Consider the following 24,831-nt stretch of genomic DNA (forward strand, 5'->3'; position numbering starts at 1 on the left):
CGGCAACCATGGCAACGCGCCGGAAGCGGCGTGTGGCCAATCCGACCGCAGAGCGCCGTCAGCGCTGGCTATTCCTTCCCCCCCACCTCCCCCCAAAGTATCCTCGCTCCCTCCGAGGGAGGGAATGGTATGTCCGAGCAACAGTGGAGCGAGAGCCGCGGGGAGTCGAGCATCCGGGCTCCGGAATTGTTGCCAGAGACCCCACCCTCTTCATGAATATGCAAATATAGGGCGGGGCGCTGGCGGCCAGGCCCGGAAGCGGCGCAGCTGAGTCACTTTGACGGCGATGATGAGGCAGAATCTGTGGTGGGTGTTGTCGTCTTTCGGCGTTTGAGGAGTCTCCCCGCGTTCGTTCTTTCTTCTCACCTTGCCTCCATAATCATGATGGAGGAGATAGACCGGTTCCAGGTGCCTGCCGTTCGCGTCGAGATGCAGCCGCTGGTGAGGGATGGGTGGGGCTGCGCTGTCTCTGGGAGCCGTCACCTCGCCAGGGGGCTGGGAAGGGGTGTCGGTGCTCCGGGGGCGGCAGCGCTGAGGTTGGGTACGCGCGCCTCGATCGTTATTTAACTACCGTGCTCAGTGGCAGCTGCTGTGTGTCATATCGGTGCGCCCGTGGTCAAGGCTGTCCGCCCGGATCTTCTGTTCTGCTTTTCTCTGGCATCTCCCTGGGTGCTGTCGGTAGCAACGGTAGAAGCCACCCGCGGGGAGGGCGGGGGCAGGCGGGCGGTAGTGGCTCTGCTACTGTCTCCGTTGAAACATCGCTTCGCCAAACGCAGCGGCGTGCTCTGGGGGGATGGGAAGCGGTGGTAAGACTGAGGAGCTCTTTCGGGGAAGGTCGGGCAGCCAGAGCATCTGAGCTGGAGGTGCAGAGGACTGGTGGGGTTTTAGTTGACACCTAGAGCATACGTGAGATCTAGGGGAAGAATTAGACAGTGTTTGTGTGCAGTCCGGTCTGAGAGGTGCTCCCCAGGGATGGGATACCTGTACGGGATTGGTGTCAAATACGTGTGTCTGGAGTGAGTTGTGGTATGAAGCTGCAGGATGCTCTCTGTGGTTGACTTTATAACCATTGCTTTTGGTGCAAAGCTGCTATTAGATACTCGTTGTGTGAAAAATCTAGGTGTTTTGCAAAGAAACATCTCTGTCAAATTACAGTTTTGATCACATAAAACTCATTATGTAAAAAAGCAATCTGTGAGGGATTGTGTTTTGTGTTTGGTTGTTTTTTATTTCCCATGCTAGGGTGTGTATTTTTCACTTCAGGATGTTTTTTCACTTTATGGACACAATTATACTCAGTTAACGAGCTCTGAAGAAGTTGGTATGATGGCTGTACTGCTACATGGGACTATGGGGAATTTTGCCAGAGGAGGAAATATACAGGCTTGTGGGACTCTGCAGGTGCATAAATGGGCAGTTAGAGTGGTCCTGGGCTTTTGGTAGCTTCTGAAATGACACTTATGAAGGAAGGCCAGTTGGCTGGCAGCCATGTCAGCTTGCAGGAATCCTTACAGTTCAGAAGCCAGCTGGGGTTTATCTTAGTAGTTTGCTTGGGTAACACAATTCTGTCCAATACTGCTGCTTTGTTCTATTACAGTTACCATTTGTCCCTTCCCTCCCCCCTCCATCCCACACTTTCAAGTATAAGATAACCTTAGCATCTTGGGACTCTTTTTTTTTTTTTTTTTTTTTCTTCTTCTTCACAGTGTAAAAGCTTTCAGTTCCACATGGTGGTCTTAGGGACAGATGGGTCATCTGATGTTGAAGGCCAAAGGAGTCTGGCAGTGCTTTTCCTATCCAAAGGGCTGAGGTAGAAGCTTGTTTTTCAGGTGTAACCTGAGAGCTGTTGTGAACTGCCACTAAAAGCTATCAAAGACTGTTTTGAAACATGATCCCCTGCTGCAAGCAAGCGGAGAAGAGAAGGTCCCTTGCCCGGTTTGCATGCACTATAAGAAATGTTTTTTTTATCTTGTTTAGGCTGGAGGATGTCCTAGGAGAGCACTGTTCCCTCTGAGTCTGGCCAGTACCTGGCAGTGTGAGAAGGGTCCTGAAGTGAGGTTTGTGAAGCTAGGCTTTTCTCAAAATCCTTAAAAACTTTGTTTTGACCAGCATGCACACTTTTGAATGTCCTGTTCATCTATGTAGATAAAGTATCATCTTAGCTTTTGATGTCTTCATGCTGAACTCTAGGTTAACTGCCAGAGATCTGCCTAGAAACTATCAGACAGGCCTGCTGATCTGCTAATGTTCAAAATTAAGAGATGGGTACAGCTATTAAATGCTGAAGGGAAGCCATTCTTGGAAAGTAGTCTGAAGCCATTCTGAGCCCCTTAGCCTTCAAACCTGCCACTGATACTGGCACTATTGATTAGCTGTCTGAAATCCTTCTGAGCCTTTGTCTCTAGCATACACCAAGTACTGGTTGGTGTATGTTGGCAAACTGACAGATGATGGTGTTGGATCGCATGTTGCTCCTGTACACTGATGCAGGCAGTTTCTGTTCTTAGTATAAAAATGGAAGTAGAGTAAAAGTGCTCTTGTCCACGTGACACCAGTATGACTTTTCTGAAGAAAAAACACCTGTCAAAGTGCAGCAGCTTCAGAGGAGCTTTGCCACAAACTCCTGAGACTTTGGCTCGCTTTCTGAAAGCAGTAGGTGTAACACAGTATTCTAGTTTCCCAGTTCTCTCCCCATGTGAAAAGTGGGAACTCTTTCTGGAGAAATTGGGTTGATGATTCTTGTATCTCGTTCTGAAGCATTGTGGCCAGGCTGGTTCCTTGCAGATGTTTGCCAGGCTGTGGGACTTCAGGCTGGTAGCTCTAGTTGTGATGATTATAGCTGACCTAAGGATTTTGCTTAGCCACATCCTGTAGTGAGGTTGTTGGCTTTCTAGCTGAGATGTCAAATCTATGCTGGTCCTGGAGGTGGAAAATTTCCAGAAACTTTGAAGATACAGAAGATGCATTTCTATACAGCTTTTTTTGAACATTAGAAAAGGAAAAAACAGAAAGCTAGACTATCTACTGGATTCTTAGTTTTTAAAAAATGAACTATCTTTTTAGTCAGTGGACAGTATGAGTGTTCAGCATGCTTATAAAATCCGCATTCTTTATTTTTGGAAAATATTGACTTTCTCATCATAGGGAAGTTGCACTATGTGTTGAGATCTTTTCGTTTTGCCTGAGGCATTATTAAAATAGGGAAAAACCTGAAAGTAGAAAAGCAAGAGTAACTAAAAAGCAAAAAGAAAGGTTATACCTGTAGGGCTTAGAGTATGTTAATGTAACGTTAGGTTTCTAATGTAGATACACAAGAAACTCTCCTTTCTAGAAGGAAAAAAGCTTCTAAAATAAAAATGTCATCCCTATGTATATTCATTGTATTTTAGCCCAGGGGTTACATAGCTATGTTTTGTAAATGCCTATAGTGCATGAGACTTGTAATGTCTCAGTACTATGGGTTCTGAAATTGAACTAATTCAGATAGTCCTGCTTTTAGTTATACAGCCTGTTTTGATGTGCTGCTGTGTTATTTATTGCAGTAGCCTAAAAATGACCTCCCTACATACTTCAGTTCTGTCATTGGGGTTGTCTTGTCCCTCCCCTGCCCTGTAGCTGGCCTTAGGTGCAGAGGTACAGGAACATTTTTATTATCCCCCCAGGCCAGGCAGAAACTCCAGCAGTGATTCCAGCACAGGCTTCTGAATGGCTGTGGTGAGAGATGCAGCTGCTGTTGCTGGAGGATGACTTGTCAGGGCACAGGAGCATGTTCTGGCTGGCACTGTCTCTGCAAGCATGCTGTTTTGTCTTCTCTGTGCAAAGTCTTATATGTAGTTGTTCTGTCAGTATGTTTGGAAATCCCTTCTTGAGTGAAGAAAGGTGTTTAAAAAGGGGCACAGAACTATATGAAGAATTAAACCTGCAGTCTCCTCCTGGGATTCTTCCATAACTCCCAGGAGCTTGTTATCTGTAGCTTGATATTAATATCTACTCAGACACCAACTTCTTCACTCTGAGGGTGGTGAGGAACTAGAACAGGTTGCTCAGAGAAATTGTGTCTGCCCCATCCCTGGAGGTATTCAAGACTAGGCTGGATGGGGCTTTGAGCAACGTGGTCTAGTGAGAGGTGTCCCTGCCCAGGGCAGGGGGTTGGAACTATATGATCTTTAAGGTCCCTTCCAACCCATTCTATGATTCTGCTACAGAAATAGCTGTATACTCTTGCTACCAGTAGATAGTGGCAGGTCTGTAAGGAGTCAGACAAGATGAGAACAGCATGTGCCTTTTTATTCTGAAAGATTTCATTCAAGGAAAGCCCTCAGCTTACCCATGGGGACTGTAAGGCATACGCAACCTCTCTGGAGTTGCATCTTCCTTGCTGTGAAATTGAAGACTGAACCTGATAAGAAACGAGGCAGGGACCCTGTCATTGGTTTGATCTGTGGGGCAGGAGATTAGGAGGGGAGTTGGCTAACAGCAGGTCTGGGAGTCAGTCAGTCATGATGGTGTACCTGTTTTTTCTGGACATCTTAAGACCTTGGCTGGAGTAGTTGTCTTTCGGTTTCTATACAGATCAATTATATGTCACTTTCCACAGACAGTCTGTAGAAACGCATCTCTACTTTCACTCGCACATGCCATGTGTCTTTGAAGTCTTGTGCCATTTTGAATATAAGGTCCCTCTGAGGTTATTCTGTGTCTGTCACTATAGAATTGACACGGTAGTGATGCAGCTGCTGGCTAGTAATCCCTCAGTTCCAGCTCTAACCCTGTGTGGTCTCCTTGACCATTATTCTTCTTTCTGAGGTTTAAAGTGTAATCTTGTACAATGGATTAGTGTCCATTTTGGAATACGTAATAGAAAGAAAGCATTTGCTTCTCTGCTTTGATTGTGAGGATAGCAAGTTAGAGCGAATGAAATTCTAGGTGGAAATTTTCTTCAGTTTCAAAGAGTACCTGCTTTTGGACATATCCTGTGAATCAGTGGTGGATAACAAGGTTTATCACTTCTCTGGGAAGAAATGTTCTCTTGAATACATCCTGAGTATACTGGCTATATCCAAACTGCTTTTACTAAGTGAGTTGCAAAGCCCTCTTAGTTAGGGACTGAGAAAAGTTTGTTATAATTTCAGTAGTAAAGCTGAAGGGGGGGAAATGATGTATGTTTGTTCATTAAGTTTGCTACAGACATTGGAAGAGCTTTTGAGCTGGGACGAAATGGACTGCTTTGGTGGTGGCCTCTCCTGCTTCTTGCTTTCAAACAGATTTCTCTTATGGTTGGTCAGTAGAAGATCTCTTTTCCTGGTGGACTGAATATCTTTAGCTTCCTTAAGTGTGATTATTTCTGTGTCTTCATCAGTTCTTTGTTTCACTCCTACACACAGTTGTCTAAGGTAACTAGAGATTTTTCATGTTTCTGTGTGTACCTCTGTGATGGTATTCTCAGACTTAAGGTACTGCAACTTGCTCTTTTCCCTCAAAGTCAGAAAGTGCTGCAGTACTTGCAGAAGGCGGCACTGGCAGTATTTAAAAGGACTTGTTGGTTAGACCTGTGTTTGTAAAATTTGAAGAGATTAATTTATGCTTGCCTAAGCTCTTTTGCTAGTATTGCTTAAATCATGTCCCCAGACAGTGAACTGTGTTGGTTTGAATCTTTGGCTGATGTACCAGTCTTACACCAGACTTTGTAGTGATGAGACTTGCTGTGGTTTGAGCCAAGTTAGTTCTAGGAAAGTAACTTCTTGGAGCACATCAGAGCATGCAGGTCTAATATCTGTTAGAGATGAGGAGGTAAGGAGATTCAAATCCACTCTTGCTCAGCCTCCCAGTTTTGCTGAATTGCTAGCTGAGTTCCTGACTGAAATGATTATTGCTGCCTTGCTCTGAAGTAGTGTGAGATGTTCTTTAAGGTCACCATATCTTTAAAAAAAAAAAAAAATAAAAAAAATCACTGAGTCCAGTAAACCTGGTCAGATGCTTGAAGTGGTCTTGATATCGAGAGACTGTCAAACAAACAACATGCATAGGAACCATAGTGGTGATGTTCATCTATTCAGAAAACATTTGAATTCTGTATGAATAGAGTAGAGCAGTCCCATAAGTCGAGTCCTAATGTTTGTGGGCTTTCACGTACGGTAGTTAATGCAGTAATGTACTATAATATTCATGGGGTTTATCCTCATTGGTAGGGACTCGATTGTGGGGCTTAACTTTTAATCTGAAACTTGTTTTGTGCTCAGTTGTTGCAAGTAGCTTGAGGTGTGGTAAAACACAAATTTCTGAAGTCTGCAGAACCTGAACATCCAAGGAGCTGTCTGAGCAGACTGACCTTCTGAGAAACAGGAGAGAAAGGGAGAGGTGTCTGTATTGCACAGGGTGCATGTTGTTAATTGAGAAGAAAAAACAAATAGAAGCGTTCCTGACTAACAATGGTATTGTAAAACTTTTGTCTGGCTGGATCTTGTGACTGGTGCTTCTAAAAACAATATGCTCTGTTGTATGAAAGCATGATTTTTGTCCCATCCGCATGCATGTGATGCTAATGTAAAATACATTTTCCGATGGCAAGAGCAGACCCCCCAGTCAAGCACCACAGAGTCAAAGGGCTTCTACAGGTACTACTGTATCAGTTGGGGCATGGAAAGGGGTGGTGATTACGCAGACGGGACAAAAATAGTGAAGGTTCACCCCTGCTAGCTTGGCTTGTTGTTTGGAGTAGGGGTCTTGGATGTACAGAGAAACGTACAGTGCTCCTGTGTCTGTACAGGTGTCGTGGACGGAGTGATTAACTTCACTAGTTAGAGTGAAGTAGTGAAATGTTTATTAAGGTGAAACAGTGATTTAGCAAAATCAGTAGTAAGTGCGATAAAACCAGTAGTAAATGCAATAGTTTTTTACGAGATTCGATGTCAAGGTACACTCTATTTACTGCATAGAGGACAGGGTCAAACAAGCTGTCAGGGAGACCCTCCCATTGAGTCATGAGGTTCAGAAAGGACCCCCTTGCTTTCTAAACTCCTTCTCAGAGAGGAGTCTGGGTGTGGCTGGATCCAGTCCTAGTCCCAGTCTTGGTCAACGGTTTCTGTCTAAAGGATTATATATGCGCAATCAATCCTTTATATCACTTAGCTAAGATTTCAAAGTTTAGCATGCTATTAGTCACTTACTGAGAATCTGTTGTGGCAAGGAATCTCTCAACCTTGAGGAGTAGAACCTTAAGCGAGCGTCCTCACAAAAGGGGAGATCCTGGCTTGCAGCCCGCTGCCATACAGGAGAGCTCAAAGGGCTCTTGGGCTGTCCACTATTTATACAGTAAGATAACTGACCTATAGTCATATTCTCATGGGAACAAAATATCTAGGTCCCCACTCCAGACAGTGTTTTGGCTGTGTTGCCAGCCATCCCCCAAAGTCCAGGTGCAACTTATCGCAACTGATGTTGTGATGGCCATGATGGCCAAGGCCCCAGCAGGAGCGGGGGGGGGGGGGGGGGGGGAAGCAGAACAGGGAGAGCACACCACCACAACAGGGACCAGCTCTGTCAGCATAGCTTCCCTTCTGCAAGAACACTTCCAGTATTACTTTGTGGAACAGCTTTGTTCAAGTGGGAAAATTGATTTAGCGTAAGTACAGACTGGGTCATGGAAATGCTGTAGTGTCTTTTTAGTTGTAGCACTGAGCCTTAATGGTTGCAAATGTGGATTTATTTTGAAAGCACAAGGGAACGCACAATGCCTGAACCTCAGTTGTGGCAGCTGGCTGTGGAATACATGTGGAATATGAGAAAGCTGAGTACAATGTCACTTGAGGCAAGCTTGAGGGGTATGTGAACAGGATGAGACTGGGAATTTGTAATGGGTTTCACAGAATCTACATGATATGGAAACAGTATGAAAAACATTTTAAGTTTAGGATTCTTAAACTTCAAAGATTCTTGCAGCAAAATTGTGATATAGTCCAGGGAAAGACTAAACTGTTCCTCTTTACGCCTACCATCCTCTTCTGGGTCTGTGGGTCTGTCTAGATCTCTGTAATCTTATTTTCCCTTTATATAAAAAAACATATTGTGAATAGCAGTCCTGAGAATAGTCATAGGAAAAGCATGTTCACAGGCTTTGAGGGTGGAGGTCACCTAGGCTGTGAGTATGTAAAAGCTGCACTTTGCTTTGGGTTGTTGGCAGTTGAAAAGCCTAGGAGAAACTGTTAGCTAGTGATTCAATTTCTGTAAATCTGTGTATGTCAAAAGTTTGATCAAAACTGGAATCCAAATCACTACGCTAGTATAAAGGGGACTGGGTATGGTAAAAGAGTTGCAGGAAGTCCAACTCTTGTTGAAAATGTGTTATGAAATATCCGTACTGAGATTTAACTGGCAGGAATTGTCCCTTTAATAGAATAGAATATTTAGGTGGGAAAAGACCCTTAAGATTGAGTCTAACCGTTAACCTAATGCTACTAAGTCCACCATTAAACCATGTCCCTAGGTGCCATGTCTACATGTCTTAAATGCCTCCAGGGATGGTGACTCAACCACTTCCTTGGGCAGCCTGTTCCAATGCTCGACAACCCTTTCGGTGAAGAATTTTTTCCTAATATCCAATCTAAATCCCCCATGGTGCAACTTGAGGCTGTTTCCTCTTGTCCTATCACTTGGGAAAAGAGACCGACACCCACCTTGCAACAACCTCCTTTAAGGGAGTTGTAGAGAGCAAGAAGGTCTCCCCTCAGCCTCCTTCTCTCCAGGCTGAATAACCCCAGCTCCCTCAGCTGCTCCTCATAAGACTTCTTCTCCAGACCTCTCACCAGCTTTGTTGCCCTTCTCTGGACCTGCTCCAGCACCTCAATGTCTTTTTTGTGGTAAGGGGAGCAAAACTGGACACAGTTTTCCAGGTGGGGCCTCACCAGTGCCAAGTACAGGGGGATGATCACCTCCTGAGACCTTCTCACCACACTGTTCCTGGTACAGGCCAAAATGCTGTTGGCCTTCTTGGCCACCTGGGCACACTGCTGGCTCATGTTCAGCCGACAGTCGACCAACACCCCCAGGTCCTTTTCTGCTGGGCGACTTTCCAGCCACTCTTCCCCAAGCCTGTAGCACTGCATGGGGTTGTTGTGACCCAAGTGCAGGACCCGGCACTTGGCCTTGTTGAACCTTGTTGACTTGCTGAGGAGACAGAGCTCCAGTGTAGGTAAGTCTGTACTGGGGAGGGAATCATGGCAAAAAGGATCAGCAAGGTGCTCTTTTTGAGGGCTTTTTGAAGCCGGGCAGAGCAGCTAGTCTGTGCCGGAAGCCGGTAGCTTGTGGGTGGGCTATTGAGGTGGTGTGGGGTGGAGCCAGCACCCCCAGGCGGCAGATTTAAATGAGGTGTAACCGTGCCGGGGCCACTTCCCCCATAGAAGAGGCCTCTCGGGAGCACTGAGCAAGCAGCAGTGAGTGGGAGTAACCTGGAGTGCCACCTGGGACCTGATGGCCTCCTGGGAGCACCATCATGAGGCACGGGCAGTGGGGAAAGGGCTTGTAGGAAGGAACTTAAGCTCTGTCAGCTTGACAGCTGAGTCCTGCTGGTGGTCACCACCCCCTCGGAAGGAGCTTAGTCATGGTCTCCACCTGAAGGAAGGTCATTATCTCAGCCTTAACCAGAATGGATGTGGGAACCCAGACAGAGCTCCCATGGAAGCATGCAGCTGTCCAGGTCACAGGCTGCAGGGAGTGCCAGGATCTTTTACTGGTATTGGGTAGCAGCTACGAAACTTCTGTGTGAGATTGAGCAGGTGAATGATCTGCTCCATTCCCAGGATATGCCTTTTCTCAGTAAATCATACAAAGGTCTGGCAACGATAGAAAAGTCTGGGATATGTTTTCTCCAAAACACAAGCAATCCTAACTCATGCTGTAACTCTGTCTTTGATTCGGGCATTTTTACCTGGTCCAGTGTGGTAAGGGTGTCTTTAGGAATGCATGTCATCCCTCCTTTCCACCAAATTCCCAAGCATTTAAACTCATTAGAGGGGTCTGAACCTTTTCAGGTAGAATCTTTAATCCCAAACTCTCCAGATGGACGATAATGTCATTTTGTGTTTTTTGGACCTTTTCTATTCGATTTCCTCTTATTAGCACATCATCTATGTATTGGTAAATTCTAACTCCTCCTTCTAGTGGGATTAGTTCTAATTCTTTTGCCAAAGCATGGTGAGCTAATGTGGGAGAATGCTTGTACCCTTGAGGGAGCCGTGTAAAAGTAAACTGTTGCCCTCCCCAGGTAAAAGCAAAACAATCCTGGTCCTCAGGTTACATAGGGACCATAAAAAACATATCTTTGACATCGATAGTTGCCATAACAGGGTGAGCTTGTTCCTGGATAGTAGCTATGAGATCAGCTATGTTTGGCACTGCAGCTGTTAATGGACCAGTATTTGCATTTAATCTTCGATAATCTACAGTCAGTCTCCATTTGCCATTCGGCTTTCAGAGAGGCCATATCGAGGAATTAAAAGCGGAGTGAGTAGGAACTACACCTCCCTCTTCCTTTAAGTCTTCTAACACTGGGGCTATTCCCTCCCGTGCCCCGAGAGGTAAAGAGTAGGGTTTGTTATTTGTTATTTTCGAAGGGGGAAGTAGTGGCGCAGTTTGTAAAAGTCGCACCTCTACAGCACTGAAAAACCAGCTTCTTCTATCTGTGTCTGTCTACTTTCTACCTTTTAAAACATCCAGCCTTAAGAGATGAAGTGGGAATGGCCTGACAACCATTGATGTTAGAATGGTTGTTTCCTCTCACGGCAGCTGCAAGTTAACTGTGCTTGTACACTGCCGAATGCATCAGCTACAAATAACTGTCGTTTCAACACCAAAATGCCACTACGGGATGCATCCTCAGGTTTTAAGGCTGAAATTTGAGCTCTAGTATCCTCCAAAAACGTTATTGGGATTTGCTTAGGTCCTACAAAACAGGTAATCATAAGATCACCTTGCTGATTCATATTGAGCTGTCTAACATGCACCCATCTCCTGCTTCCTTGCTCACGTTTAGGAAGTGGAGAAACTAATTTCCTGTAGGTGTGATTTGCATAGGAGACATCGAAAAGGGGAGGCGGCGGAGCACTTGGAATAGATGTGAAAATAGACAGCGTGAAATTAAATTTTGGGGAACCACAGGTTTCTTGGGCCACACCTTAACCAGTTTTTCTAACGTTTCAGTCGGTAATCCATCCATCAGATCTCGGGGAATGCCTTTCTGCCATCCCATAGTCCACAATGCATTTCGCCTGCTTTGTATATCCTGCCCCGCCCCCCCCCCGGCGGCCAGGTGAGGGATTTCTTTTTTTTTTTTTTTTTTTTCCTCCTCTAGTTCTGACTCAAGGGAGTTCTTAGCTCTGTCCGTCTTAACCCTTTCGAGTCTTGTTTGGAACTAACAGAACCGTATTTTCACTCATAGTCAATTAATTCTTGAGCAACTTCTCCCCTCCGGTTTGGATCTCTACGATCAGGGGCTACTCTCTCCTCCTGAGCTGTGGCAGCTGCCTTAATGGTTCCTTGCAGCTGTATAGTGGTTGGTTTCAAAGATTTGGGGAGCACTCATATCAACGGAGTCATCCGATCAGGGTCTACTGGCACCATCATGGGGGGTTCTTGTTGGGGTCTAAGCTCACGGTTATAGATCATTTGCAGGCAAGCTGCCTTTTGCACGTTTTCTACTAACTGATCAACCGACCCAGTGATAGCGATGGGGCCTCCTCGTTCTAAAGGATTGAGATCTCCAGCCCAATAGGCTGCCCTCTGGGTTAGGGACCAAGGAGTCTGTTATGGTTTGAGAGAACCCATAACAATCTGTTGTCGTTAGACAATTATTCTATCACCTGATGACCCCTCCCCACCTGGAAAGGGGAATCAGGGAACACAAAGAAACACAAGGGTTGAAATATAAATAGATTTAGTAGACTAAATAATTAACAATAATACTAAAGAACCAGTATTAATCCCGATACTGATATATACAGGAACTATACTCAGCCAATTATATCAGCAGGAAGCTGTGCGCTCCCAGCAGTGGACAGCAAATATTGGACGCTGCAAACGCAATGGCTTCAGGAGGAAGGGAAGGCCTCAGGGTTCCAGCACCGGGGCAAGGAGTTCTCTGGACCGCCGCCATCAAGGGAGAGAGAAACTGTGCAGCAAACATTTCTAATTTATATTGAATGTGATGTTCATGGTATGAAATAATCCTGTTGGCCAGCCTGGGTCAAATGCCCAGGCCTTGCTCCTCCTTGTCCCTGCACCTGGCAAGGCTCGAAAACACTGAGACCTTGAATCCCTGGCTGCTTATAGCCTGGCTGGCTATAAAGTAAATATTTTCACAAATCCGGACACTAGAGTCTTCTAAAAGTGCAGTTTTCCCCAGCATTAGAAGAAAAGTTAGTCCTGTGTCACTCAACCCAGGACAGAGTCCAATAATTGCTGGTAGTTAAAAACACTCCAGGACCCCAATATCCTTCAGCTTCCTGTTCACTTAACATTATCTGATCATGTTAATATGCTAATGTGATATGCTGGGGCCTGCACAGCAGACGAATTTCTTGGGGCAAATGAGATATAGTTGTTTTGAGAACCAAGGATGTACCTCCTTTGATGTTATATCATGTACACAGGTGGTAGATATCTTGCATCAAGCGAGCTTTGAGACATCCTGCTTTCTGTCAGTTCTCACGTCCATTTTCTCACACTCTCTCTAGTCCTTAGTGAGTCAACCAATTTTTACCACCAGTGCTTCTATGATTCAGAGTCTGGTTTACGTGAGATAAGATCTTTCTGGTTTTTGTTCTCTATGACTGAAAAACTGAGATGAAGGGGGTAGAACACAGAGGAAGTAAGGAAAAGAATTGGGCAGGAAGAGCTGGAACCCTAAACTAGAAAGGATGAACTTGGCTTTCCAAAACTTTAATCAAAGAGTGGTCCTGACTTGTTATTTTTCCACACTTGCTAGCTGGATTAGCTCTCGCTCTATTTTATAAGAGATCCTGTAAGATCATCATGCATAAGATCATCATTCTGCTTCATGCAGCATCACTTGTGATGGAAACCATACAGGCCAAATCATGCAGCTTCTGACACCACTGATTCTCTGGCAGAATATGGTTATGAGTCTTGAGAAGCATTCAACACTTCAATTATGGGTGAGGGAAAAGATCCTGCCACAGGGTTACATTGTACACTGCTCACCAGGAAAATGTTCATGGAGAACTTAAGTGGAGCATGTTTGATCTGGGCCATTGAGACTTGCGAACTTTGAGTTCTGCAATGATACTTTTTGAATTGGTTTCCCAATGTGCAGTCATGCTTTAATTTCTATGTAGGACTGGAATACCATGGCGGCTTACCCTTATAAATACTTGAGCAGGTTTGGAAGAAGCACATCTGTGTTTAATAAGTCTAATTAGAAATTTGCATTTTTACAGCTTGGGGTGAGGAGAGAAAATGATTCAAATACAGAGCCTGTGTTTTGATGTATGCATGATGGGGAGGGAGAAGAAAGCTGACCTTGGGAAACCTCTACCTAATTTCTTCCAGTTCTTGATGCAGGTGCATAGAAGCCCACTGTGTTTCAGTTTTAAAAAACTGTTGTTGTGACTTGGGCCGGGTTGGCCAATGACACAATGACAGATGCTCTCCCCCACCTCTTGCTCCAACGAGAGGAAGAAGAGAGATAAAGAGAGTTATGAGCTTAGAAAAAACTAAACTATGTCAATGAAATATTAATGATAATGAAATAGGTACAATATATATTTTATTTCCTTTTTATAAACCTATGATACAAAACTGTATTAAGCTCCCAGGGAGATGTCACCGGCAGGTACTGGGAAAGTTCCAGACTGGTGTAACTGGTTCTTTTAGAGAGATTCCAATGTACAAACGAGAGCTCGCATGAAAACAAAAATGTTAACTCAGCTTTATTGTGAAGCCTTGATAAGCAATTCCCAAAACGTCCCAAAAGTTACTTAGGAGAGTTTTACCAACAAACAGCAGTTACTTAGAGTCTTACCAACCCTAAGATAGTAGCAGCACCACCAAGCAGCAGGATGTCGAGGAGCCACATTGGTATGGTGGGGGGGAGGTAGGCACAGCGCCTTCAGGGCGTCCCCTGTAACTTCAAAGTGTGCTCACGTCTCTCCCTCCACCCAAGACAGCCCCCTTATATCCTGCACAGGAGTGAGTGGGAAAGTAGCAGCTAGGGTTGCTGCATGTGTGGCCAGTGCATGCAGCGAGCCTCACCAGACTCGTGCTCCGGATGGGCTAACAGCAGCTGCCTGATACGCAACCACATTGTTGCACCACCTTCTTGGTGTTATTCTTCTTTGATGGTCAGGTTCTCATGGGTATGCATGTAGTTTGGCAACAACAGTACTAAGTTCCCTTGTTTTTCTCAGCGCATATACTGGACTTAGTTTAACTAGTAAGTTTCCATCGTGTCTCACTCGGACCATCCTCTATTATCCCTGGCACAACTGGTCTCACTGACGAATGGGAACTGAATTCCAGAACACTCTGATGGGGATCAAAGGTGTATGAACTGACAGGGTCTTCCTCAGGTATTAGTCATGAAATAGAGCCAACCTGACCCCTTTGATCCCTCAGCTTTTATACTGAGCATGGCAGACAGGATGGAATACCCTATTGGTCAGTTTTGGGTCACTTGCTCTGTCCACCCCTCCACACCCACAGATGTGACCCCTCCATTGCATTATGAGCAATAGTGGGGGAATGTTTATATCCTTGCGGGAGCCTGTTAAAAGTGTACTGGATCCCCCTCCATGTAAAAGCAAACTGCGCTTTATCCTGCTCAAGGGGAGGAATCATGAAGAACATGTCTTTAACATCTAAGGCAGCCATCCATCCATCCAAGGATGAGCAGCTCCCTGTATTAATGTTACTATCTCAGCAATGTTTGGAACTGCAGCAGTTAAAGGCAAAGTGTTAGCATTTAACTGTTGATAATCCACTGTGAAACACCACTGCCCTGTTGGTTTCTTTACTGGCCACACCAGTGAATTGTAAGGCAAATGAGTCCTTTTAATGATATCTCTTTTTTCCAATTCAGTCACCACCCTGTCAGTCCCGGTAAGTGCTGCTGCTGGCAACGGATATTGCCGAACATTAGTGATTTTAGAGGGGGGTAAGGGTATAGATGTTTCTAACAGTCTCCATTTCATTGTGCTCAATTCTTTTTTATTTCCTGCAAAACTCCACACAGTTCCATCTGGGAGTTTCCCCATTCGTCCACAAAGTATATCAAATCCTAGAATGTCAGCGTTTGCAGCACCGACTATTACCTCTGCTCTGGTTAATCTCCGTTCCCCTGGCAACCAGAGAGTTACTTTTGCAGTGGAGCATTCCTTCACTACTCCCTCAATTCCTGTGACTTTAACCCTGTGTCGGCCAGGTTTTATGCCGAGCTCCTGTGCTGTTTCTTTAGTGATTACTGACATTTGGGCCCTGGAATCAATGAGACAATTTACCAGTATTTTCTGGGGTCCAACCCCCCGAGGATACAAGCTTTCTTGCTGAGCACTAGCTACAGTAGTTCCCCTGTTGTGCTGGGGTTCCGCTGACGAGCGGAAAGCAGACTCCACAACCTGTGGGGTTGTAAAGTAGGTATGTTTATTCAGCGCCGGGCAGCACGGGGGGTCACCCCACCACAATCGTGCGCACCCACTGCGGCAGTTAGCTTAGGATTTATACAATCAGATCTTACATATTCAAGGGGCGCCTATACATATCCATAACCTTTCCCCGAAAAGGCGGTCTTTATTACAATGAGTTACGAGAAATCATTTCCATAGTCTCCGCCTTTAACTCCCCCCAGCTGCACGTGCGCAGTGTTTCCCGGTGGTCGTGGGCCGGGGTCTCGGGGATGAAGGCCAGGTCTTCCTCGCTGTGTACCTCTCGCTTTTAATGTTAATGTGTTGCTCCAGGCCACGGGGTTGGGAAACCAGATGATCACTCTGTATACCAATTGTTCCCTTATCTCCCATCGAGGCCTACGTGACCACTTTATGGTTTCAACACATCCTTTCTTTGCCTAAACACCTTGGCAATGGCTTTAGGCTATAGATACACAGTTTAAGCCAGGCAATGGCCCTGCCATCAGTGTTATCTCCCCTTATCACCGCCTCAATTAGGCTGTGCTCTGGCACAGAAGGAGCACTTTCCTTATGGGTTAGGGTTTTTTGAGCTAGACAGCTTCCCTCAGCTGAGTTATTCCTTTACACGGACATTGGACTAAGGAACAGAGATCCTCTGTAGAGGCACCGTGCAGAAATTGTCGAGGTACACCCAAATTTAGGGCTTTGTGCCACAACTCATTCCGTTCCTTATTAGATCTGAATCTCTCATCAGATTTAGGATTTGGGGTATGGACTTGGCGAACCCGCTGGGCAAGATCCAGGGCTTTTCCACTGGATGAACTGACCCAGTCCATTCGGCACCTGTACCTATCTATTTCTTGTACAAACTCGCTCCAGATGGGTAGAGGGGCTTGCTGATCTCATCGTCTATGAACGCAACCAGCATTTTCACGAGCAGCTTGTATGTGGCCCTGAGCATTTGCTACAAAAAGAGGGGTTAATCATGCCCAGTTGATGGGAGCTAACATTGGGGATTTCCTTAACGCATCTCTTGTATGCAAGCTGCTTTCTGTTCTGCCTCAGCCAGATCAGAGTAGCCTGTAGCTTTAATCTCCAGTGGTTCCCCTCTCTCCTGGGGATTTATACCACCTGCCCAGTATGCTGCTCATGCAGTTAAGGAATAATGATGATCTCCTAGCATGGTGGTTAAAAAAAACTCCTGGTCCCCTGTCATGGTTTGGGCCAAGTTGGCCAATGACAAGACAACAGAAGCTCTCCCCAACCTCTTGCTCCAAGAAGAGAAAGAAGAGAGATAGAGTTATGAGCTTAAGAAAAACCTAAACTACTTTAATGAAATAAAAAAAGGAAATAATGAAACAGATAGAATATATACAAAACCATATCAAGCTCCCAGGGAGAAGTCACCAGCAGGCACTAGGAAAGTTCCAGACTGGTCTCAGTGATGAATGGGAACTGGATTCCAGAATACTCTGATCAGGATCAAAAATAAACAAACTGACAGGGTCAGCACAAAGGAAAAGGGGGAGAAGGAAGAGAGGAGCCCACTTGACCCCTTTGATCCCTCAACTTTTATACCGAGCGTGGCAGATGGGGTGGAATACCCTATTGGTCAGTTTGAGTCACCTGACCTGTCCACTCCTCCCCAACAGGTGCAACCCCTCCACAGAGCAAGCAAGCAACCAAGTCAGCTGACCCTGGTTGCCACAGCAACAAGTAACAGTAAGAGCCTCTCTCGCTGAACAGAAAGTTGGCTCTGCTCCATCCCAACCCAGGACATTCCACCCCTTATTCCATACCATTTCCATCATGCTCAGATCACTAATACTTCTTATCCATCAAATATATACATATGTATACACACAGATCAGTCCTTTATGATTTATCTTTACACACAATAGTTCATTAAGTCCATTCAAGTTCATAACTGCAGAGTCTCATCTATTAGAGCAGACTCAAGATTGAGCATTCTCACCCAGGGTTAAATTTCCTTGTGGTACACATTGGACCTCTCCATTCTCCAGCATCACCCACCAAGTACATCCAGGTCCTTGAGCAAAAACAGTCCCATGAATGGGTTTGCCTTTGCAACCCAAACGGTTTTCCCCACCGTATTCCTTTCATGCACCGCAGGGACTTTATCCCCTTCTACAGTATGTAACAGGTCTGATTGAGCAGGACCAGCTCGATTGATGGATCCCCTGGTGTGAACTAACCAGGTAGCTCGTGCTAAATGCTTGTCCCAATTTTTAAAGGTTCCACCCCTCATTGCTTTCAGGGTGTTTTTTAATAGTCCACTGTATTGCTCAATTTTCCCAGAAGCTGGTGCATGATAGGGGATATGATATACCCACTCAATGCCATGTTCTTTGGCCCAGTTACTTAGAAGACTGCTTTTGAAATGAGTCCCATTGTCTGACTCAATTCTCTCTGGAGTACCATGTCGCCACAAGACTTGCCTTTCAAGGCCCAAGTTGTTATTCCGGGCAGTGGCATGGGGCACGGCATAGGTTTCCAACCATCCGGTGCTTCCTTCCACCATTGTAAGCATGTAATGCTTACCCTGGCGGGTTTGAGGGAGTGTGATGTAGTCAATTTGCCAGGCCTCCCCATACCTATATTTTAACCATTGTCCCCCATACCACAAAGGTTTTAACCTTTTAGCTTGCTTGATTTCTGCGCATGTTTCACAATTGTGGATAACCTGCACAATAGCGTCCACGGTTAAATCCACCCCTTGGTAACGGGTCCATTTATATGTTGCATCCCTTCCTTGATGACCTGAAGTGTCATGGGCCCACCGAGCTAAAAACAGTTCACTTTTACATTCCCAGTCTAAATCTGTCTGGAAAATCTTAGCTGCTTGGTCCACTTGCTGATTGTTTCGATGTTCCTCAGTGGCTCGACTCACAGGTACGTGGGCATCTATGTGGCATACCATTACAACTAGTTTTTCCAGCCGGTCAGCAATATCTTGCCATAATTCAGCAGCCCAGATGGGTTTACCTTTGCACTGCCAGTTGCTCTGCTTACATTGCTTTAACTACCCCCACAGAGCATTTGCCACCATCCATGAGTCAGTACAGAGATAGAGTATTGGCCACTGTTCTCGTTCAGCAGTGTCTAAGGCCAGCTGGATGGCTTTTACCTCTGCACATTGACTCGATTCTCCTTGTCCTTCAGCAGCTTCTGCAACTTGTCTTGTAGGACTCCACACAGCAGCTTCCACCTTCGATGTTTCCCTACAATACAAGACCCATCAGTGAACAGAGCATACTGTTTCTCATTATCTGAGAGTTCATTATATGGTGGGGCTCCCTCAGCACGCGTTACCACCTCCTCTGGTGGCATTGCGGAATCTTTGCCTTCGGGCCAGTTTGTGATCACTTCTACGATTCCTGGACGATTTGGGTTTCCTATTTGAGCTCTCTGTGTGATTAAGGCAACCCACTTACTCCAGGCAGCATCGGTGGCATGAGGAGTAGAAGGAACTTTACCTTTGAACACCCAGCCCAGCACTGGTAATCGGGGCGTCAGGAGGAGCTGGGCTTCGGTACCAATTACCTCTGAAGCAGCTCCAACTCCTTCATATGCTGCCAAGATTTCTTTCTCAGTTGGGGTATAGTTGGCCTCGGAGCTTTTGTATCCTCGACTCCAGAATCCTAGGGGTCGACCTCGAGTCTCCCCTGGTACTTTCTGCCAGAGGCTCCAGGTAGGACCATTGTCCCCAGCTGCAGCGTAGAGCACATTTTTAATGTCCCATCCTGTTCAGACTGGTCCAAGGGCTACTGCATGCACAATCTCATAGAATCATGGAATGGTTAGAGTTGGAAGGGACCTTAAAGATCATCAAGTTCCAACCCCCCTGCCATGGGCAGGGACACCTCCACTAGACCAGGTTGCTCAAAGCCCCATCCAGCCTGGCCTTAAATACTTCCAGGGATGGGGCATCCACAACTTCCCTGGGCGACCTGTTCCATCTCTTGTTTAATTTGCTCAAAGGCCTGTCGTGGCTCAGGACCACACGTAAACTCATTTTTCTTTCGAGTCACTTCATAGAGAGGTTTCACAATCTGACTATAACCTGGAATATTAGGGCCAGCCAGCATGGGTTTATGAAAGGGAGGTCCTGCTTAACCAACCTGATCTCTTTCTATTACCATGTGACCCGCCTTCTGGATGGGGGAAAGGCTGTGGACGTTGTCTACCTGGACTTTGGTAAGGCCTCTGACACCGTCCCCCACAGCGTTCTCCTGGGGAAGCTGGCGAATCATGGCATAGAGAAGTGTACTCTTCACTGGGTAAAAAACTGGCTGGATGGCCGTGCCCAGAGAGTTGTGATTAATGGGGTGAAATCTTGTTGGCGGACGGTCACCAGTGGTGTCCCTCAGGGCTCAGTTTTGGGGCCAGTCTTGTTTAATATCTTTATTGATGATCTGGATGAGGGGATTGAGTGCACCCTCAGTAAGCTTGCAGACAACGCCAAACTAGGTGGGAGTGTTGATCTGCTTGAGGGTCGGCAGGCTCTACAGAGGGACTTGGACAGGTTGGATCAATGGGCCAAGGCCAATTGTATGAGGTTCAACAAGGCCAAGTGCTGGGTCCTGCATTTTGGTCACAACAACCCCAGGCAACGCTACAGGCTCGGGGAAGAGTGGCTGGAAAGTTGCCCAGCAGAAAAGGACCTGGGGGTGTTGGTGGACAGCTGGCTTAACATGAGCCAGCAGTGTGCCCAGGTGGCCAAGAAGGCCAACGGCATCCTGGCCTGTATCAGGAATAGCGTGGCCAGCAGGAGTAGGGAAGTGATCGTGCCTCTGTACTCGGCCCTGGTGAGACCTCACCTTGAGTACTGTGTTCAGTTCTGAGCTCCTCACTACAGGAAGGACATTGAGCTGCTGGAGCGTGTCCAGAGGAGAGCCACCAAGCTGGTGAGGGGTCTAGAGAACAAGTCATATGAGGAGAGGCTGAGGGAACTGGGCATGTTTATTTTGGAGAAGAGGAGGCTGAGGGGAGACCTCATTGCCCTCTACAACTGCCTGAAAGGAGGTTGTAGACAGGTGGGTGTTGGCCTCTTCTCCCAAGTGAATAATGACAGGACCAGAGGAAATGGTCTGAAGTTGCGGCAGGGGAGATTTAGATTGGACATTAGGAAGAATTACTTTACTGAAAGAGCAGTCAGGCAATGGAACAGCCTGCCCAGGGAGGTGGTGGAGTCACCATCCCTGGAGGTATTTAAGAAACATGTAGACATGGCACTTCAGGGCATGCTCTAGTGGCATGCTCTAGTGGCCGAGATTGTAGGGGTTTTTTGTGTGTGTATTGTTGGACTCTGTGATCTCAGAGGTCCTTTCCAACCATGATGATTCTGTGATTCTGTAATAAGCATTCTCCAGAAACCTACAACACCTAAGAAGGCTTGTGTTTCCTTTTTGTTACTTGGTAGGGACATAGACGTTATTTTGTTAATCACATCCATTGGGCTCTGGCGACGCCCACCTTGCCATTTAATTCCCAAGAACCGGATGCCTCATGCAGGTCCCTTGGCCTTACCTCTTTTTACAGCAAAACCTGCTTTCAGAAGAATCTCGATTACTTTCTTACCTTGCTTGAAAGCTTCTTCTGCTGTATTACCCCACATGATGATGTCATCAATGTATTGCAGGTGTTCTGGAGCTCCACCCTTCTCCAGTGCAGTCTGGATCAGTCCATGGCAAATAGTAGGGCTGTGTTTCCACCCCTGGGGCAGTCGATTCCAGGTGCACTGGACGCCCCTCCACATGAAAGCAAACCGTGGCCTGCACTCTGCTGCCAAAGGAATAGAGGAAAAGGCATTAGCAATGTCAGTTGTAGCACACCACTTGGCTGCCTTTGACTCCAGTTCATACTGCAGTTCTAGCATGTCTGGCACAGCAGCGCTCAGTGGGGGTGTGACTTCATTCAGGCCACGATAGTCTACTGGTAATCTCCAGTCTCCATCAGACATTGGCACTGACCATATCAGGCTGTTAAAGGGTGAGCGAGTCTTGCTGATCACTCCTTGGGTCTCCAGCCGACAAATCAGGTTCTGGATGGGAATCAGAGAGTCTCAGTTAGTGCGATACTGTCGTCGATACACTGTGGCAGTAGCAATTGGCACCTGCTGTTCTTTAACCCTCAGCAGTCCCACCACAGAAGGGTCATCTGAAAGGCCAGGTAAGGTAGACAGCTGTGCAATGTCCTCAGTCTCTACAGCTGCTATACCAAAAGCCCACCGATACCCTTTCGGGTCTTTGAAATACCCTCTCTTGAGGAAGTCTATGTCAAGAATGCACGGGGCATCTGGGCCAGTCACAACAGGGTGCTTCTCCCATTTATTCCCATTCAGGCTCACTTCGGCCTCCAGTACAGTCAGTTCTTGAGACCCTCCTGTCACAGCAGCAATAGTAACAGATTCTTCCCCTCTATGATTCGATGGCATTAGGGTGCACTGTGCACCAGTGTCCACCATGGCTTTATACTTTTGTGGTTCTAATGTGCCAGGCCATCGAATCCACACAGTCCAATAAATTCGGTTATCCCTCTCCTCCTCCTGGCTGGAGGCAGGGCAACCCTAATGTTGAGGACAACATCTACAATTACAAGATGAGTTCCTGTCTGTACTGGGGCATCGCTTACTCTGGACTGGAGCAGCCACCTTCATGCAACAATCCTTTCTTCTGTCTGCTTTACCTTGCAACTCAAGCACTTGTGCCTGTAGGGCTGAAGTAGGTTTTTTATGCCATCTCCTCATGTCCTCTCCATAGTTGCAGAGGCAAAACTACAGGAAACCTCGGAGCGAGTCCTGTTTCCCTTTGGTTGGTCTCATAGGAGGGCGTTTTTTTCTTAATGGCTGCAACTTGGGTCTGAGCTGCAACTCGGGTCTGTTCAGGGGAAGAGTGGGATTCTCTCCCCATCTCAGACAGTTTTTCAAGCAGTTTCTCATTTTGCTCAGCTATTGCCTTGGTCACTTTCTCTATTGTCTCAGTCATTGTCTTAGTTTATTCAGCCATTTTCTCAGCCATTTGCTCAGTTATTGCCTCAGTCATTCTATCAGTTTTCTCAGTCAGGTTTTCTATCGCTGCTACACCAAAGAGACGAGAGAGACTATCTTCATACTGTCATACCCTGTCAGCAACCTCACTTACAGTTGGTGTATCAGTATCAGAGCCTCCCCAGACCATTGTTGACAAAGCGTGGGAATACACCGATGGTGCACTCTGCACAAACCTTCTCAACAGAGATCGTTGGCACGGTATCTCATCACGGTCTACATTCACTTCCCAGTCACCATAAACCACCTCTCGCACAGCCAGTTCTCTCAGGTACTTAATACCTTTCTCCCTGCTGGTCCATTGCCTTGGACGGCATTGGATATCATCCTTAAAGGGATATCTGCTCTTTACGGCTGATAGCAGTCGCCTCCAGAGACTGAGAGCGTCTGCCTTTCTCCCACTCGCTTTATCAATACCTCCCTCTTTGGCCAGGTTTCCCAGCTGCTTGGCCTCTCTACCATCTAAGTCTATGGAATGAGCTCCATTGTCCCAGCATCGGAGCAACCAGGAGAGAAGTGGCTCCCCATCGTGACAAGTCCTTCCTCATATTTTGCAAATCCTTTATAGAGAAGGATTTAATAATTATCTCTACATATGAGCCCTCATCCCGTGTTGACGCTGCCTGAGAAAGACCCTCTCCTTTATCTACCCGAGAAGAACCCTCTCCTGAATCTGCTTTAAGAGGGTGCTTTCCTTTATCTACTCTAGAAGGACCCTCTCCTGGATCTTCTTCAGAGGAACCCTCTCCCATGCTGTCTGGCTTGGGCAGGTCTTTGTCGTAAGGGGCAGGGGAACGACCTGACTTTCTTTTCTGCTTCCTGGTCACCGGAGCAACTTGTGCCGCTTCTGCTGGCGCTGGGGTAGCGGCAGTGCTCGGTTTGGGAGCTGGAGCAGTGACAGCGCTGGCTGTCGGGGCCGGAGCGGCCGGTGCCGCTACGGGCGGGGGAGGGGCTGGGGATAGAGGGGTGGGGGGTGCGGGCGGCGGAGCCACTTTTACCGCCGGCTGCTGAGTGACCGGGGCCGGGATGGGCCGGGGCGCGGCTAGTGCCGGGGCCGGAACCGTGGCTCTCGCCGGTGCTGGTGGAGGTGCGGGCCTGGCCGGTCCCGGTGTGGGGGGGGGACAACTGATGCCACTGGGGCCGGTGTCGGCGTGGCCAGGGGCGTAGCTTTCACCGGGGCCGGAGCCTTGGCTTGTGCCGGGACCGGTGTCGGCGTGACTTTGGCCGGTGCCAGTGGCTGTGGGGGGGGCAGCCGATGCCGCTGGGACCGCTGTCGGCGTGACTTTCGCCGGTGCCAGCGGCTTGGCTTGGGCCGGAGCCAGGGCTGGTTCTGTTTGTGTCTGTACTGTGGCTTTCGCTGGGGCTGGGGGGGCAACCGTTTGTGTCTCTGCTGTGGCTTTTGCTGGGGCCCTTGTCTGAGTTTCTGCTATCTCTGATTTCACCCGTGTCTGAGTAGCAATATTGCATGTCACATAACACTCGCTCCTGTACGGATATTTAATGATAAATAACCCCTGCAGCACATTCAGTAACATCGACAACAAAATCACGACCACATGACAGTAGCAATCATCACAATCATTCTCTAAACAGCCCAAAGGTTTTTCATCCCCTAGTTCCGTTGGTGTCACTTTGGGATAATCATTAAAGGGCAAAGTAAACTTCCCCCAGGTAAAACCGAAAGTGTAATAAGCAACAGAATCCATCACATGATGCCCGAGATATGCAGATATCATAGTAATCCAATTGATCACATTATACATCTGAAGGCAAATACACACCAACATAGCACGCTTGGCCCACTGCATCCAAACACAAACCAAAAATAAACCCATCCAAACACAAAAAAATCAATATACTCGACCAGTTAAACACCACTGCATCAATTAACTTCATACAAAGCTCTCTAAAAATACCATATAACATATCACGTAGGAGCACCATGATATGAGCTGTCTGTTCTCCCTGAGCAAGCTGGAATTCAAACTATTCAGGCAATCTATCTGATCAAGCTCCGTTCGTGCCCTACATTGGGTGCCAATAAATCTGTCATGGTTTAGGCCGAATTGGCCAATCAGAATGACAGATGGCTAGCCTGCCTTCCCCCCCCCCCCCCCCCCCCCCCAAAGA

The 24,831-nt window shown here is 46.9% G+C and overlaps 1 protein-coding gene across 1 annotated transcript in view; it reads left to right on the forward strand.

Moving 5' to 3' along the window:
- Positions 1 to 288: 288 nt before the first annotated feature.
- The window catches only part of LOC141476680 (protein FAM219A-like), a 178,504-nt gene continuing 153,961 nt past the window's right edge, over positions 289 to 24,831 (forward strand). The window contains exon 1 of the mRNA XM_074165486.1: positions 289 to 441. Within this exon, the coding sequence (XP_074021587.1) occupies positions 382 to 441 (60 nt within the window). The 5' untranslated portion in view covers positions 289 to 381. The remainder of the gene's footprint in view (positions 442 to 24,831) is intronic.

The sequence above is a fragment of the Numenius arquata genome, chromosome W (assembly GCF_964106895.1).
Source record: "Numenius arquata chromosome W, bNumArq3.hap1.1, whole genome shotgun sequence".
Lineage (NCBI taxonomy): Eukaryota > Metazoa > Chordata > Aves > Charadriiformes > Scolopacidae > Numenius > Numenius arquata.